The sequence below is a fragment of the Tauraco erythrolophus genome, chromosome 22, assembly GCF_009769465.1.
Source record: "Tauraco erythrolophus isolate bTauEry1 chromosome 22, bTauEry1.pri, whole genome shotgun sequence".
NCBI classification, from domain to species: Eukaryota; Metazoa; Chordata; class Aves; order Musophagiformes; family Musophagidae; genus Tauraco; species Tauraco erythrolophus.
The window spans coordinates 6,076,885-6,090,011 of NC_141486.1; the positions used below are offsets into that span (position 1 = coordinate 6,076,885).

General features: G+C 40.2%; 1 protein-coding gene across 18 annotated transcripts in view; it reads left to right on the plus strand.

The window, feature by feature from the left end:
- Positions 1-13,127, plus strand: part of SPTAN1 (spectrin alpha, non-erythrocytic 1) — a 51,554-nt gene that overhangs the window by 31,374 nt on the left and 7,053 nt on the right. For 12 of the 18 annotated variants that reach the window (XM_086625302.1, XM_086625304.1, XM_086625298.1 and 9 more), the window contains 22 exons: positions 1,008-1,055; positions 1,619-1,710; positions 2,075-2,219; positions 2,329-2,510; positions 2,693-2,792; positions 2,933-3,130; positions 3,234-3,380; positions 3,929-4,032; positions 4,167-4,329; positions 6,590-6,721; positions 7,074-7,211; positions 7,579-7,683; positions 7,902-8,110; positions 8,918-9,038; positions 9,196-9,317; positions 9,856-9,988; positions 10,432-10,530; positions 10,807-10,966; positions 11,200-11,276; positions 11,437-11,646; positions 11,914-12,210; positions 12,680-12,792. In XM_086625302.1, coding sequence (XP_086481428.1) covers positions 1,008-1,055; positions 1,619-1,710; positions 2,075-2,219; positions 2,329-2,510; positions 2,693-2,792; positions 2,933-3,130; positions 3,234-3,380; positions 3,929-4,032; positions 4,167-4,329; positions 6,590-6,721; positions 7,074-7,211; positions 7,579-7,683; positions 7,902-8,110; positions 8,918-9,038; positions 9,196-9,317; positions 9,856-9,988; positions 10,432-10,530; positions 10,807-10,966; positions 11,200-11,276; positions 11,437-11,646; positions 11,914-12,210; positions 12,680-12,792 — 3,095 coding nt within the window. Of the gene's footprint in view, positions 1-1,007; positions 1,056-1,618; positions 1,711-2,074; positions 2,220-2,328; positions 2,511-2,692; positions 2,793-2,932; positions 3,131-3,233; positions 3,381-3,928; positions 4,033-4,166; positions 4,330-4,810; positions 4,826-6,589; positions 6,722-7,073; positions 7,212-7,578; positions 7,684-7,901; positions 8,111-8,917; positions 9,039-9,195; positions 9,318-9,855; positions 9,989-10,431; positions 10,531-10,806; positions 10,967-11,199; positions 11,277-11,436; positions 11,647-11,913; positions 12,211-12,679; positions 12,793-13,127 lie in introns of all 18 variants that reach the window. The other 6 variants (XM_086625301.1, XM_009988266.2, XM_009988267.2 and 3 more) reach the window with 1 other exon arrangement.

Sequence of the window (13,127 nt, forward strand, 5' to 3'; positions counted from 1 at the left end):
TATTTTTGATGTTATCCATCATTGTACTTTTCTCTAGTGTTCCATTCCCATGTTTCATATTTTCCATCCACCCTCTTAGACTTAAAAGCTGCTTGTACATCTTTTAAGCTGTGTGAGTGTGGCATAACCAAGTAAGTGTGCCATATTTTGACAGCCTGGTAGAAAATGCAGCTATGTCAAAAAGAATGGGTGATTTAAAAAAAAAAAAGGGGTTTTTTTGCACAGATTGTACACATGTACGTTGAATCCTAAGAGTCTCATAGTAACTTAGCGAACTATAAATTCTTCTCTGTGTATATCTGCAAAGGGATGAATTTTGCAAATAATCCGCTGTTGTCAGAAAAGTAGATTGCATGTTGGAGGGAATTGGTTGTTGTTTTTCTCATTAGCCTTCACCAATTTTGATGATGTTCTAGAAGTGTCTGATTTAACTGCTAAGCTGATTTTTGCCAAAAGTTCTGCCAAGAGTTAAACAATTTGGGTAATTTTATTTATTTTTTTTCCTGTCCCTACAACTAAAGGTTTAGGGGTTTTTTTAATTCACTTAGTGAATGTTGCCTTTAAATTTTCATCCTCTTTGTCCTTGTTAAGACTGTTGTTTGTTTCAATTTACGGTAACAAGATAGTACTTGATTGTAAATTTCTAACCGTTGTCACTCTGATTTATACCTTGGGTATTGCAACTAATTCTTAGTTGCTATTGTAATTTACTTGCATTGATTTTCTTCTTCGCTTCTCTCTTTCATCTTAAACAACAGTATGTTCAAAGTAATACTCTAAAGAAATATATAAAAGTAAAGAATTCAACAGTTTTCATTGAAACCTTTAAAGTCTAGAGTGTTTCTATCTTCCTGCGTTTTGTAGAGTTGTATTTTGCAAAGTCTGTATTTTTGATCTAGATCGAGTTGTCGTAGATTTTAAGGAGTTTTATTTCAGTCTGATTTTGGCTCTGATTGGTTAGAGTTGACTTTAATACTATATTTTTTTGTTTCTGCCTTTTCATATAGTCTGCACGTTTGATGGTACACACAGTGGCAACCTTTAGCTCAATCAAGGTAATAACACAACTTTTTCTGAGCTGATTTAAAAGCTGAGAATGTTGTTTCACCTTCCCTTTCCATAGCCTTTATCTTTCGTTTTTCTTTATAAACCCTTTTGAGCAGCTTAATGAAAGAAACTGACATATGCAGCATTTGCTTCTCAGATGACATCAGTATGTTATTGTATGCATAAAATCATTTGCTTTTACATCTCAGGAGAAACCCTTAAAAATATTTTTTGAAGTAGGCTACTTGAATTTGTGCATTCTTTATTGACTGCTTGATGAAGCTTATGTACTGTAAAAGAAAGCAGCGTAGCTATTTTAGGAAATCTTTCAGCATTGCTGTCAGTATTTTCAGTAGACCCCTGAAATAAAGCCTATAAGGATGGAGATGAAGAAGGGGTTGTTTGCAAATATCAGCAGAATGAAGGAGATGCGGATAAGCATAATGAACAAAATGTCACTGGTTACTCACGTTTTCTGTTTGACATCATAAAGCTTCAGTGGGTCCAGGAGGAGTTTATTGTGTAAACAGAAATGCTATAAAACTGTGGTGTGTTTTCTTATATTTTACAGGAACTGAATGAACGCTGGAGATCTCTGCAGCAGTTAGCAGAGGAGCGAAGCCAGCTGTTGGGCAGTGCCCATGAAGTCCAGAGATTCCACAGGTGAGGTGTTTGTATAATATTTGGTCTTAATTCAGGAAAATGCTTTGTCTATAAGAGTTCTAAAAACCTAGTGGGACCTATTCTAAACAAATTATATTTCAACTCTCAGCTTGTTCAGTGGAAGTTAGAACACCAGTCTCCAGTAAAGAAAGACTTGTTCATGTGAAAGCATGGAATTGCTGCAGGCTTGGGAGGTTTGGACTGCTGTCCTTTTTGCCAAAGTTTGCTTGTGTCATCTTGGGAAATAATTTAATAGAACTATCAGCTACATGAGCTTCTCTGGAAATCAGTGACCTGTTAGATATCAGAGATCCCAGTGTGACCTCTATTTTAATTCTTTTTGCCTTCCCTTCACTCAAATCAGAGATGCTGACGAAACAAAAGAATGGATAGAGGAGAAGAATCAAGCCTTAAATACAGACAACTATGGACATGACTTGGCCAGTGTACAGGCCCTGCAGCGCAAACATGAAGGCTTTGAGAGAGACTTGGCAGCTCTTGGAGACAAGGTGGGATTGCGAGGAGGACAAAACCAAAAGCTTTCTTCTTATCTAGCAGAAATGATTGAACTAGGAAATTCTGCCTTCATTGTGTTTATTTCCCTTTCTCTAATTCTAGGTGAATTCTCTTGGTGAAACTGCTCAGCGTCTGATTCAGTCACATCCAGAATCTGCTGAAGATCTCCAAGAAAAATGTACTGAGTTGAATCAGGCTTGGAATAGTCTGGGAAAACGTGCTGACCAGCGCAAAGAGAAGCTTGGAGATTCTCATGACCTGCAGCGTTTCCTCAGTGACTTCAGGTGAAGACTCTATCCTTCTCCCCCTCCCGATTCGTCTGTCTGGTGTATTATTAGTGAAGTATATATGGCTTATGGTTCCACAGGGATATTTCTAGGGAGGGTTTGAAAAACGACTGTTTTTCCTGTTACAACCTTATTTCAATGGAGGGAGGGAAAAATTCTCTACTAATGTGTGTTCACAGGGACCTTATGTCTTGGATCAATGGAATCCGGGGCCTGGTCTCCTCAGATGAACTTGCAAAGGATGTGACCGGAGCTGAAGCTTTATTGGAAAGGCACCAGGTATGTGAAAGATGATAAGTGTACATCATAAATATTAACAAATACTTCTTTTTCTGACACTTTCTGTTTAGAGTTCCAAAAATGGCTCAGTTCTGGCTCTGCTGTTCAGTTATTTAGTAACACATCTCTGTACCTTGCAGGAACACCGCACTGAAATAGATGCGAGGGCTGGCACTTTCCAGGCATTTGAACAGTTTGGACAGAAGCTCCTGGCTCATGGACACTATGCCAGCCCAGAAATCAAGGAGAAACTGGATATTCTAGAGCAAGAACGGACAGACCTAGAGAAGGCCTGGGTCCAGCGCAGAATGATGCTAGACCAGTGCCTAGAACTGCAGGTACTCTGCTGCGTTTATAAAAAGAAAAATAATTCCTTCTTTCATAGTGATGAGCAGTGCTCTTGGTCTGTGTTTCTCATGCTTTGGAGTGCTTTCTCCTTAGCTGTTTCATCGGGACTGCGAACAAGCTGAAAACTGGATGGCTGCCCGAGAGGCTTTCTTAAATACAGAAGATAAAGGAGACTCCTTAGACAGTGTGGAGGCACTCATCAAGAAGCACGAAGATTTTGATAAGGCAATCAATGTCCAGGTGAGGAGAGTAGCTGAAGTAAGGGGAAAATAGTTTTGTTTTTCCTTATGCGGATTATTAGTGGAAGAAGTTACCACCATGTGTGGCTTCTAAAGTTCAGTTCTAAGTGGTCAGCTGTTTGGGATCTGCTGCAGAAGTTTAGCGGTGGCTAATGCAGAGAGGGACCTGTTTCACTGCCTACAAACAGGGTAGGAATAGTGGCAAGTATCTGTGTAAATTAATTATTTTGAAATGATTTTTTTTTCTTTTTTTACAACAGAAAAAGATATATTTTCAGTTTCTTGTAACAGAAGGCTGCCTGGTTTTATTAAGAGATCATACTGCTGTAACTTAAAAGTCCAAAAGATGCTTTTTTCCTAAGTGCCAAAGGTGAAAGATGTTTTGAAGTTGAACTCTCCAGTCCTATACAAGATACACTTGCTTCACAGAGTCACGTTTACAGTCATAGATATTTAGAGAAGAAAAAAAGTCTTGTCCTGTTCCAGACCCTGCTCATTGCTTGACTTTAAGGAACCACAGTTCTAATATATGGCTTTTGTTTTTAATAGGAAGAGAAAATTGCTGTCTTGAAGTCTTTTGCTGACCAGCTGATCTCTGCTGATCACTACGCAAAAGGAGTTATTGCTACCAGACGCAATGAGGTTCTGGACAGGTCAGTATTGGCCCATTAGATGAGATGCAGATACTTACTGAGGCAATGCTCTTTGGCAATATTTTGTAGCTGTTAAACATGATGCCATGTGCAGTCCTAGTTTTTTATTCATACATGTATTCAAATGTACACAGATGGCGTCGTCTGAAGGCTCAAATGATTGAAAAGAGGTCGAAGCTAGGAGAATCTCAGACACTCCAGCAGTTCAGTCGTGATGTGGATGAAATAGAAGCTTGGATCAGTGAAAAGCTCCAAACTGCGAGTGATGAGTCATACAAGGATCCCACAAATATCCAGGTGAATATCATTCTCAGCTCAAAAAAAATGAAAATATAATTTTTAACACTAGGAAGTATTCTCTGGTTTGAAAAAATATACTCAGGAATTCTTGTTCAGTGATAACAGAACAATACACCATGTTGGACGTGGTCTCCCTTTAACAGGGAGAAAATGGAAGTTACATTATACATGAAAGGAGACCCAAAATAGAACTCACTTGGTAATTATTGATGCATATAATTAATAATACATGTGGTATCTGCGGCAGCATGTTTCCTGAAAAAAGCCTTGAGTAGCTATTCTTCTTTGTTCCAGCATCTAGATAACAAAATAAGAAAATGGAGTTCGTGGGTCTCATCTCTCTTACATTCTAAAATGTGAAGTCTCGTTTGTTTTTCAGTATTAAGGAATAGTTAATTAAAGTTACCACTTATGTTTTAGTACTGGTTCATGAAGTAGTATGAATGCACTGAACTACTTCTCTCAATCTGTTTTATAGCTTTCCAAACTGCTGGTAAGTAGTTTGGACTAGCCTTGGTACGTGAATCTGTTTTCTTTGTATAGCTTATGTGTGAGCACAAGGTCTGGTTGCAGTCTGTTGCTCCATCCATCAGTTCATGCAAGCTCTTTGTTTTCTGTTAGTTCTTGACCTACATCCAGGTACAGCTATTGATCTTCATGTTACGGGTCTGGCTTTTTTGTTAATGCCTATTCAGCATCACTTATTCATGTATTTGTTTTGCAGGTGTTCTGCATGATCTGTTTAATTTGTGGTTGATTAGTGATGTAGTTTGATGGGGTTTTTTAGGAGTTATCCCATAGAAAAATGGGTTTCTATCCTCCTTTTTCAGAAATCTGGCTATGGGACCTGTTGTGTACCTGTCTGGGTCTAGAGTGGCGACAATTTAACGCATGACACAGAACGCCAACTCTGGTAGCTTATGTTTGTAGAATCAAATGCTGAAGATGGAGGATTCAATAAAATGATAGACCTAGATGCCTTAGTTCTTGCAGCAGTAGCATAGAAGAGAATAATAGAGAAGGAGCACTCCAGAAAAAGATATGCACCAGATGGAAAGCTGACAGGACTCGTAAGAATCCAAGAAGTGGAGTAAAATGAGGATATATGGAAGGAGAAGACAGAACAAAGAAAGACGAAGCTAACTAGACTAAAAAAGGAAGGAATAATTGTTTGTCACTTTAGACCGTGCTACATTAAATTTTTATTATTTTTTTTTAGTTGAAAAAAATTAAAATCTTCTATTAAAAAAGGCTTGTCTTGGATTTGTTGTCATGGTAATTATATGGAGATATGCAGTTGGCAGCTTTCTGATTGAATTCCACATGTTGGTAAATCTAATTTTGAAGGATGTGTTTTTATAATCTCAGCATTCAGGATTAACTGTTCCCAAAATGAAGCAGTTCATGCAGAATTTCTCATGCCAGCGCTCTAGTATTTTCCATCTTTTATTTTTTAATCTAACATTTCCTTTCATTCCATTCTCTCAGGGCATTGTATACCCATGTCCAATGTTACTAGCATTTCCAGTTAATACTTGTAAATTCTGTCTTGTCATTTTTGTGCTATTGTTACCTTCCTGGTGGGTGGATGGATCATGTCTATATGAGAGAGAACTGCGTACTGCTGCCCACACCAAGGCTCCTGTTGTTCTCATGGTGCTCTGAACTCAGCAGAGAAATCTTGTAACAAATAATTCCCAGTTATTTTTACAGAGTTTATGGTTGTTAATTTCAATATATAACGTGGTCACGAATGAGTAATATCAAAACTGTGCAGAAAGCAGCTGCAACAGTGATTTCTCTTAACTACCTGTAGATTAGAAAGGGAAATAGAAATTTGTGACATTACTGTAGGACCAGAGAGGATGAACTACTGTGCTTCTGCTTAGAGTGTGTGTAATCGCTGCGTTTCAGAGGTGATGGCACTGAAAAGGAGAAAGCTTTACTTGAGTAACAGCTGAGCTTAATGCAAGGAATGTTGCATGGGCATCTGTAGAAGGCAGATGTTGCCTGAGTTTTATGTATGAGCTCACAGACAGTTTTGTTAGGCCAAAGCTTAATGGTTACTCAGATGAATGAGAGTTACTGTTTGAGTGAGCAGTAAGTATTCTTGCTGAGCGAGAGAATTTCTTTAGATCAGGCTATATAGAAATCTCTTTATGTATGTAGATAACTCTTGTGCTGTCCTCTCAGCCCATGAGAACAATTCAGGAGCCTTTTGTCCAGTCTCTAACAGTTTTGCTTTTGTCGTGTTCAGAGCAAACACCAGAAACACCAGGCCTTTGAAGCTGAGCTCCATGCCAACGCAGATCGGATCCGCGGAGTCATCGATATGGGGAACTCTCTAATTGAAAGAGGAGCGTGTGCTGGCAGCGAGGACGCTGTGAAGGTAGATTCAGCAAGTCTTAGAAGATTTGCTTAGCAGAGAAGTGTTTGGATAATTGCAGGAGGAGAGTGCCCCTTGAAAACAAATCTTGTTTTATAGAAGCTTTTCTATTTCAGCTATGCAGTAGAAATCAGGGTAATCGTTCTTCGTCGTTCTCAAGGCTGGGAAGTTTTCCAATCCTGTGACTGGTTTGTAAAAGTTGAACTGAATTATAGCTAGGCAGCGTGAAATAGTGACTACTGTGTAGTTTGTGTGTCTGGAATCAGCAGCCAAATCTGTACCTTATTCTGGTTCTGAATTTATCAGAATTTATGGTTTTAGTTCGTAGCATTTAATCTCTCCCATTTTATAACAGGCACGCCTGGCTGCCCTGGCTGACCAATGGCAATTCCTGGTACAGAAATCAGCAGAGAAGAGTCAGAAACTGAAAGAAGCTAATAAACAACAGAATTTCAATACTGGAATCAAGGACTTTGATTTCTGGCTTTCAGAGGTAACTGAGATTGGGATTATTTACTTGCAAGACTTGTTTTTCTAATTTTTTTATTCCCTTTGCTGATGTTAGATTTTGTGGAGCACAGTCCCCCTTTGAGCAAGTCTAGATGTATTTTGAAAAAATCTTTGTTACAACTGAAAATCCTGTGGATGCTTTTATGTTGTTATTTGTAAACAATAAGGTGAGAAGAAGCATATTCACATAGGCTCTGTTAGGAATTAAACAGGTGATGAGGCAATGGTTTATCCACACGGTAGAAAATTGAGAAGAGAATTAATTTCCACGGTTTTAAAGACGTTGTAATTTCAAGGGGTTTGCGAAAACACGACTTGTTCTCCATCTGTTTTTCCTTCCCCACCCCCAGGTGGAGGCTTTGTTGGCATCTGAAGACTATGGGAAGGACTTGGCATCGGTTAACAACCTTCTGAAGAAACACCAGTTACTGGAAGCTGATATATCTGCTCACGAGGTACTGCTTTCTCTTTTAATTTTGGAAGACAAAATGTAGTAATCAGCAAATCCTACAGGTACCACTTCAATACATTCTGCAGTTATTTACTTGTCGAAACATGTTTTCTTATTAAAAACCGTGACTCCGCACAGCAGTCAGATTATGGTTTTTACACTGGTGTAACAAACACAGAAACGAGATCCAAGCAACTCACACACTTCCACCTGCATTTCCAGGATCGTCTGAAGGACCTGAACAGTCAGGCTGACAGTCTGATGACCAGCAGCGCTTTCGATACCTCCCAAGTGAAGGACAAACGCGAGACCATTAACGGACGCTTTCAGAGGATTAAGAGTATGGCAGCTGCCCGCCGCGCGAAGCTGAACGAGTCCCATCGTTTGCATCAGTTTTTCCGTGATATGGATGATGAGGAGTCCTGGATCAAGTGTGTATTTTGGAAGTTCTAGGCTCTGGCCTGGGGGCGTGTGCTTACTGCCAGCTTGCTAACAATGCTCATAGTCTGTAGTATGGTTTTATAACTTGCTTTTTGCACAAGTATGTGTCTCTACAAGAAATCACCTTTGCCTCCCATTCAAGGAAAACGATATTCAAAATGGCTTCGGCACTAGCTTGGGTGGGGCTTCTTACCTATAGCTTTCTCTGGTCAAACTCCTAGAAGGAAAGCTCTGTACTGGAATGACTAATGCTGTTTATACCTGGACCACATAACTGAAATTTGACTCTAGTCTTTTTGGGAAAGCTCCTAGCAAAATTCAAACCTTACTTCTTCAGTTCAAAGTACTTTTTTTGTTCTAGCCAGTTGTGCTCTCTTCATATTTGTGTAGTACCTTGGGAGGAGGGGAAAGAAGTGAGCCTGATTGAAATCATTCAAATCAGATTACTTTTTTTGTCATGCTTATAAAACACAAAAATGAAATCAAATAACAGCAGATGAACTTTACAAAAGATATCTATCTTCTTAGAAAGAAAACAGTACAGAGAAACTGTCCTTCAGAGAGGAATGGTAGGTCCTCTGCCACCTTCTTTTTCCCCGACGTGTTACCCCTGAACATGCTGCCAGGAGCCGGCTGCTCTTTGCCAATAACTCATGTAGACAATTTTTTATATCCAAGATTTTTGTGCTATGAGGAGTATTTCCATATTTACAGTGGTTTGGCTTTTTTTTTCCCCTTTTGTCAAGTTCGACCTATAGAAGTAATTTTCGATCTTTTTCTTTCTCTCTTCAATTTAGAGAGAAGAAGCTGTTGGTCAGCTCAGAGGACTATGGCAGAGACCTAACTGGTGTGCAGAACCTTAGGAAAAAACACAAGCGGTTAGAAGCAGAATTAGCTGCCCATGAACCTGCTATCCAGGTAAATGCCTCTCTCCTTCACAGATTTCTCTGTAAGCAATGTCTGTCTTGCTTGTGGCAAGTAGGAAAGCCAGTAATAGGTTTGCTGGAATCCAAACAGAATGCATGAAAAGAGAGCAAGTGATGTTCCATTAACTGTGTGTTTCTTTGCTTTGCAGGGTGTTCTAGACACTGGTAAGAAGCTTTCAGATGATAACACAATTGGAAAGGAGGAGATACAGCAGAGACTGGCTCAGTTTGTGGATCACTGGAAAGAGTTAAAACAGTTGGCAGCTGCTAGGTGTGTGAGACCTGTTTTTGTAAAATTCAGTATTAGTTACGACAGCTACATGGACTCATAACAACCAGGTTTACCGAATTTCAGCGGTTTAGGGTATGGGTCATTAATCAGTAATATGATGTAATAGCACATGTCACTGATGACAGACTCTTACTATTGAAGAGTTTTAGTGATAATGTTGCTCAGTAGAAATATGGGTCTTTTTTTGAGGTACACTGGGTTTAGCCTTTTCTCGCACCAGTTGGAAGCCATAGACTGGCCTTAATTCCCTACCAGGTTGTTTCTCTGAATAGCGGCTGTTGGAAGAAAATGATTCATTTTGGTCCCTCAGCAGCTGCAGGCTCTGTGGCCCAGTGCCTCTCTAGAGCTGTAGACGTTGCGGTCGGCTGCTGGAGGAGTGAAGTGTGACGACTGCACGTTCAGGGCTCAGGCTCTGTGCGTGCTTAGGTTTTCTGCTGCTGTAATTTGTTTTAACACCTTATGTCGAAAAGCCATAAGGCAACACTGGGACTAATTTTACCTTTCTTTTCCCATACAGGGGTCAACGTCTAGAGGAGTCTCTGGAGTACCAGCAGTTTGTAGCAAATGTTGAGGAAGAAGAAGCTTGGATCAATGAGAAAATGACACTGGTAGCCAGTGAAGATTATGGGGACACGCTTGCGGCTATCCAGGTATGGAGAAAGTTTGTTCTTCTTGGATTATTGTCAGTTAGAGCTTAACAAACCTTTTCTTTAAGTGTCTTTCCAATCCAGAGGTTTTTCTTGGTGCCTTTTGAAGGCCTAGATTGTAAAAAAACGTGAATTAATTTTATAAAAGCATCCCACGTATGTTATTTCCTGTAGAAATGACTTGCAATGTGGTGTAGCTTTGCATCTCTCGACCTCTGATGGGCAGTCCTGGTTAAATCAAATGGCTGAAATCATATCGAAAGTCAATATTAGTCTCCTCTTGTCCACAGAAAAACAGAAAGTTCTGCTAACCAGCTAAGATTAATAGTTTTTGTCAGAAAAAGTTTATGCTAGCTGATTTATAACAATAAATTCTTTTGGTTTTTTTTTTTATTTTTAAGTGGTGAGAAATTATTTTAAAAATTGACTGTGTCTTGTGTTTGCAGGGCTTGCTGAAAAAGCATGAAGCGTTCGAGACTGATTTTACTGTCCACAAAGACAGAGTGAATGATGTGTGTGCTAATGGAGAGGATCTCATTAAAAAGGTGAGTGTAAACTGGTAAAGAAAAACCTTCAAAGGCTACCCAGGATGTTTTAAGTCAAAGCAGACTTACTCTTCTCTGAGGACTGATTTGTCACCTCTTTGAAAGAGCTCTTACTCATTTTTTGTGGATGAATAAACTGTTGGCGTTAACTGCTTTCGAAGCTATTTCTTGGACAACATCTTTCAGTTGAAGTCCTTGCTCTGTCACCAACTTACTGGGTGCTTTGGATGACCTTAACAACATATGGTATGCCCGTTTTTTTCTCCTGTCATGCAGAACAATCACCACGAGGAGAACATTACTGCCAAGATGAAGGGCCTCAGAGGAAAGGTGTCAGATCTGGAGAAAGCAGCAGCTCAGAGGAAAGCCAAATTGGATGAGAACTCTGCCTTCCTCCAGTTCAACTGGAAAGCGGATGTAGTGGAGTCATGGATAGGTATGTTCTATGCTGGAGCACAGTACCCTGTCAGAAAGAAACTGACACCCTCCTTCGTTTCAAAAGGTCTCAATTAGCTTCTGGCTTGCTGTTGTAACAAACAGACCTAAACCCAAAGTAATCAACCACCAGTGCTGTACCTGATTTATGCTTTTGAGGTAACCTGATGTGGAATAGAGGGAATGTTCGAAGTGGAGACATGACATTTTTATTAAATTTGTTTCGTTCTCCAGGTGAGAAGGAAAACAGTCTGAAGACGGATGATTATGGACGTGACCTCTCTTCTGTGCAAACGCTACTCACCAAACAGGTTAGTGTAATGCTGCTTCCACCACGTAAGTGACAGAGAGAAAGGGTGAACTCTTCTACAGTACATGAGAATCTAATACTTATGTTGGAAATACGTGCAGCATATTGGAATGGTTAAATAAAAATGCAATCTGAAATATTTTGCTCTTCTAACACTTCAGGAAACTTTTGACGCTGGACTGCAGGCTTTCCAGCAGGAGGGAATTGCAAACATCACTGCTCTGAAAGACCAGCTACTAGCAGCCAAACATATCCAATCTAAGGCCATTGAGGCTCGGCACGCTTCCTTGATGAAACGCTGGAATCAACTACTTGCTAATTCTGCTGCCAGGAAAAAGAAACTATTGGAGGCTCAGGAGCATTTCAGAAAGGTGAGTTGGCCAAACCGTGGGGCTACAAAAATCTAATTGTTCTCTTTGAAAACGTAAAACATTTTCAACCTGTGTAGCGTATTCATTTGCAGCTAATGATTATGGAGATCCTGGAGATTTTTCATAAGAATTTTTGAGATGTTTGCAAGAAATAAGTAATAAAGGCAAACTCACACTGATGCGTGTTAATTCCAGATCAACTCGTATGGAATATTTGCATTACTGCATAACTGAACTGAACCAACTGGATTGTTGTCTCTTTTCAAGGTTGAGGATCTGTTCCTGACTTTTGCAAAGAAGGCATCTGCCTTCAACAGTTGGTTTGAGAATGCTGAAGAGGACCTGACGGATCCTGTGCGCTGTAACTCACTGGAAGAAATCAAGGCGCTGCGAGAAGCTCATGATGCTTTCCGTTCTTCGCTGAGTTCTGCCCAAGCTGACTTCAACCAGCTGGCAGAGCTTGATCGCCAGATCAAGAGCTTCCGTGTAGCTTCCAACCCATATACTTGGTTTACTATGGAGGCTCTTGAGGAAACCTGGAGGAATCTGCAGAAAATTATCAAGGCAAGTCAGCGAGAGACTTTTTCATAGTTTATGACCTTTCAAGTCTTCTCTGGAAGTTGTCCTCCAAGATAATCAGTACGACAGTTTGTCACCGTACTGCAGATGGAAACATCTCAAAATCTGCAAAAAATTTCCATTAGCTATAAACTTGTGCTGTTGTCATTTGTTTTCATGGTCTTCCGTTTGCGGCCTTTCAAAAGGCAAAACACATGTGCCTCACTTCCCAACATCTATGCTATGCAGTAGAGTAACTGCTCGTTCAGTTCCAGTTCTCAGGACTTCAGCAGGATGTTCTGTGTTGCCATCTGAGATGATTTTATCTAGATATCCAGGGCGCTCTTTGAGCACTCAGCCTTGTTGTGAGCTTCAGGACGGTGCTGTTATGCAGCTCTTAGTTGTTGCTCTTTGTTACAGGATGAGGGCAATCACATTATTTCTCCGTCTGAAATTGTTTCTGTTCATTTCTCAGGAACGTGAATTGGAGCTGCAGAAGGAACAGCGAAGGCAGGAAGAAAATGACAAATTGCGCCAGGAATTTGCTCAGCATGCTAATGCTTTCCATCAGTGGATTCAGGAGACCAGGTACAGTTTGTCTTCCCAGGAGCTGCCCTTAGAGAATTTCTCAGCTGATATTTGTGTCCATCCTGCATTTCTTTGGTCTAAGTTGTAAATGTCTCCTGCTGTAAAACGGCTTTTCAGGACGGGTTCATTTCCTGCAGCTGGGGTTTGAGGGAGGCCCTGTGAGCCGTAGGGAAGAGGAAAGCCCTGAAACACACCAGACTTCAAAAATGTTTATGCTTCTGAATTGATTTTCCTGCAGTAATTCCAGTTATCCAGGACTTTTCTCCAGTTATTCCTGAACTAGTCTGCAGCACAGCCGGGGGGGGCAAATAGCTCGAAGCAGATTGAAGTGCCGG